At 35.6% G+C, this 3,055-nt stretch overlaps 1 protein-coding gene across 1 annotated transcript in view; it reads left to right on the forward strand.

Moving 5' to 3' along the window:
- The window catches only part of GPCPD1 (glycerophosphocholine phosphodiesterase GDE1 homolog (S. cerevisiae)), a gene marked incomplete at its 3' end in the record, with an annotated part of 33,565 nt that overhangs the window by 28,876 nt on the left and 1,634 nt on the right, over positions 1–3,055 (forward strand). Inside the window, exons 11-12 of the mRNA XM_008572829.1 lie at positions 93–185; positions 2,664–2,741. Coding sequence (XP_008571051.1) covers positions 93–185; positions 2,664–2,741 — 171 coding nt within the window. The remainder of the gene's footprint in view (positions 1–92; positions 186–2,663; positions 2,742–3,055) is intronic.

The following is a 3,055-nucleotide window of genomic DNA, read 5'->3' on the forward strand; positions in this document are numbered from 1 at the left end:
GAATTTCTTGTGTCCTTGTGGTTTTAGAGGTATTGTGCACCAGATAATGTTTTTTAAATACTTGCTAACTTTCTTACTTTACTTTTGTTCAGGGTGCAGCCTTTGTAGAATTTGATGTACACCTTTCAAAGGACTTTGTGCCTGTGGTATATCATGATCTCACCTGTTGTTTGACTATGAAGAAGGTATGTTGAAATTCCTTCATTTTAAACCATTTTAAACTCTTACTGTTAGGTAAACGGTTTAAAAACTAGGAAGTTTGTTATATTTTAAATTATTTATTAAATAGAATTGTTCAGTTCATTTTCTTGGCAAATTACTGCCAATCCTTTTCTTGTTAAGCTCTTAAAACATTGAAGAGATGGGAATATTGATTTTCTAGAGTGGGGTCTCAGTGTTGCTGAATTTGCTTTTTTATGTTACTAACAATGGGACATTCCAGGTGATTTCTGTATCAGTCTGCTGCTGTCACTATATTGAGGCAGGAGAGGAGGGTAGCATAATGTTTGTTTTCTAGGCTTCTATTTCTTTCCTTTTTTCGGCAGCTGTCTGGTACAGGGATTGAACCCTAGACTTTGGTGTTACCAGCACCACACTCTAACCAATTAAGCTAACTGGCCAGCCCTCCATCTCTTTCTGCTTCAGCTGTTTTTCAAATTTATAGGTTAGTATTATTTGGCTAAAGCAGGAAGAGCCACAGGGAAAACTGGAAAAATGGTTTGGAGTCGGATAGTGGAGGGCCTCTGCAAAGGGGTTAAGACTTAAGAGAGAGGGAGATATGTAAGACATTAAGAGGGAGATATGTAAGCTAAGAAGGGAAAGGCTCAGAACTAAACTTAAAGACGAATGTGTTGTGTTTTTTGGTGGCTGGCCTGCACAGGGATCTGAACCCTTGACCTTGGTGTTACAACATCGTGCGCTAACCAACTGAGTAAGCGGCCAGCCCTAAGACTAATGTTTTGGTAGCTAATGTAATAGGAATTTCAGAAGACAGAGACTAGAGGCAAGGGGAGCAGTAATGTGGGCCAAGGTAAGGTAAGCTTGAGCTGGAGTAGGGGCAGGGAGAATGGAGACAAGGGCATAATGCAGGGAAAGTCCCAAATCAGATCTGAAAATGCATGCAATTTTTAAACAATTTTTAATAATTGTTCTACAAACGTGATTGAGATAATTATATAGTCCCTAAACTTCAGTATACAGATTAACCAAGTGATTTCTCAGGGACATAAACTAGGAGGGTTCTTTTGGCATTTTCTTTAAAACTGTATTAGGTATCATTTTCAACTGAGTTAATTTAAAGTTAAAGCCATGTTGCTAAAATGTAGAACACTGTACCAGAAACTTCCTGTTGTATAAAAGAGTACGACAGGGCACCTGGCTGTATCTGCAAGTGGGTTCTAATCAGAGTCCTATGGGATTGGATTACGATGATATATAGAAAAGGACCCTTCCATTTCTGTGAAATGGTATTAGCAGAAGGGAGGGAAGGAGATGCATCTATTCAAATGACAAAAGTAGAATAAACAGAAATGCAGTAGTTTGTTTTTGCTACTGGACAACATTAATGCAAAATGAGAAGGAATGGAGTGCTAAGGGATTTTATTAGCCAGGATTGAGATTAATGAATCTAGCTGTAATTTAAAAATCTGAGAATTAGTTGAAGAATATTACTCATCCCTGTTTTCACCAGACTGCCTTGCTCTGAAGTTGAACCTGAATGAGTTAATTGGGGAATGAAAATAATGAATTGTATATATTTTAGGTTTAGTTTTACTTTTTAAATTGGTTTTTTTCTTATTAAAACATTCATGTTTATTAGAAAAAAATGAAAATAATTCAGAAGGTTATGAAATGATAAACAAATTTTCTTTCCACTTTCGCCTTCATCTCACTCCCTTACTCTTAATAGTTTCTTGTGTGTATTCTTCTGAAAAGACTTTATGAACATACAGCTATTCATATTATTGTACAGGATTGAATATGTATGTAATGGATTTTAGTATATTTTGACGAATTAATGATTTTTTAGTGGTACCATAACTCATCTCCTTAAGATAGAGGTGCCTCCAGCAGTGCGACATTTGATCATTTGATATGGCATTAAAATCCAATAGAACGTATTTACTTATGGGGAAAACACGACAGATCAGAGTTCTTGTTAAGTATTATTGCTTATAGCTAATAAGACAAATTTTTCATAACGTTTTCTTTGTGTGGCTGCTATTTTTAACTAAACTTAAGTTTAAAAGGATTAGAAAAGTTTCAAAACTTACTGACAGAAATTAATTCTTTATAGCACTTGGATGTTGATTTCCTAGTTATGTAGCATGAATATGTGTCAAAATATATACAGCATGACAGGAAATAGGGGAAATGACTAACTTCTTGCTCTGTTCTAAGTGTCTTCAGTGCCACAACTTCTTGCCAACTGTTTTTTTTTTTTCTTCCCGGTACTCCCCAGCTACATTAAAAACAAAAGCCAGAATATAAGAGCTGGGAGGTGGGTGTTAAGAAAGAAGTGCTCACTCCGGCATGGGCTTACTGTGGCTGCCTAACAGTTATTCTCATTGCTCAAGAAATTGAGATATTGGGCCTTTCTTGTAAATATTCAGTAATAATTTGGGGTCCATTTTTCTCTTTATCTTTTTATTTTTACTTTTTAGAAATTTGATGCTGATCCAGTTGAATTATTTGAAATTCCAGTAAAGGAATTAACATTTGACCAACTCCAGTTGTTAAAGGTTGGAATAGTAGCATAAACTATAAATTATTCTTTAGCTTTAGGACTACTTGTACTTGCCTATGTAAGATTCTATTTGCACATGAGGATGACTATATATTCAATGTGTGTAGAGTGTATGCTTTGGTTTTCTGTTCTGTTTGGGGGAATAGGTTTGTGCTGATCCATCTGTCTTCTTTAACGGTTTCCCAGGATTCCGCTGGTTTTTGCATTCATGAAGGAGCTACGCCACAAGTCTTTTTAGACCATAGAGGCCAGCCCTTCTCATTCGTTATCTTACCTTTTTCTTTTTTCTTTTTTTTTTTTTTTTTTTTT

The sequence above is a fragment of the Galeopterus variegatus genome, unplaced genomic scaffold (assembly GCF_000696425.1).
Source record: "Galeopterus variegatus unplaced genomic scaffold, G_variegatus-3.0.2 Scaffold840, whole genome shotgun sequence".
In the NCBI taxonomy this organism is placed as follows: Eukaryota; Metazoa; Chordata; class Mammalia; order Dermoptera; family Cynocephalidae; genus Galeopterus; species Galeopterus variegatus.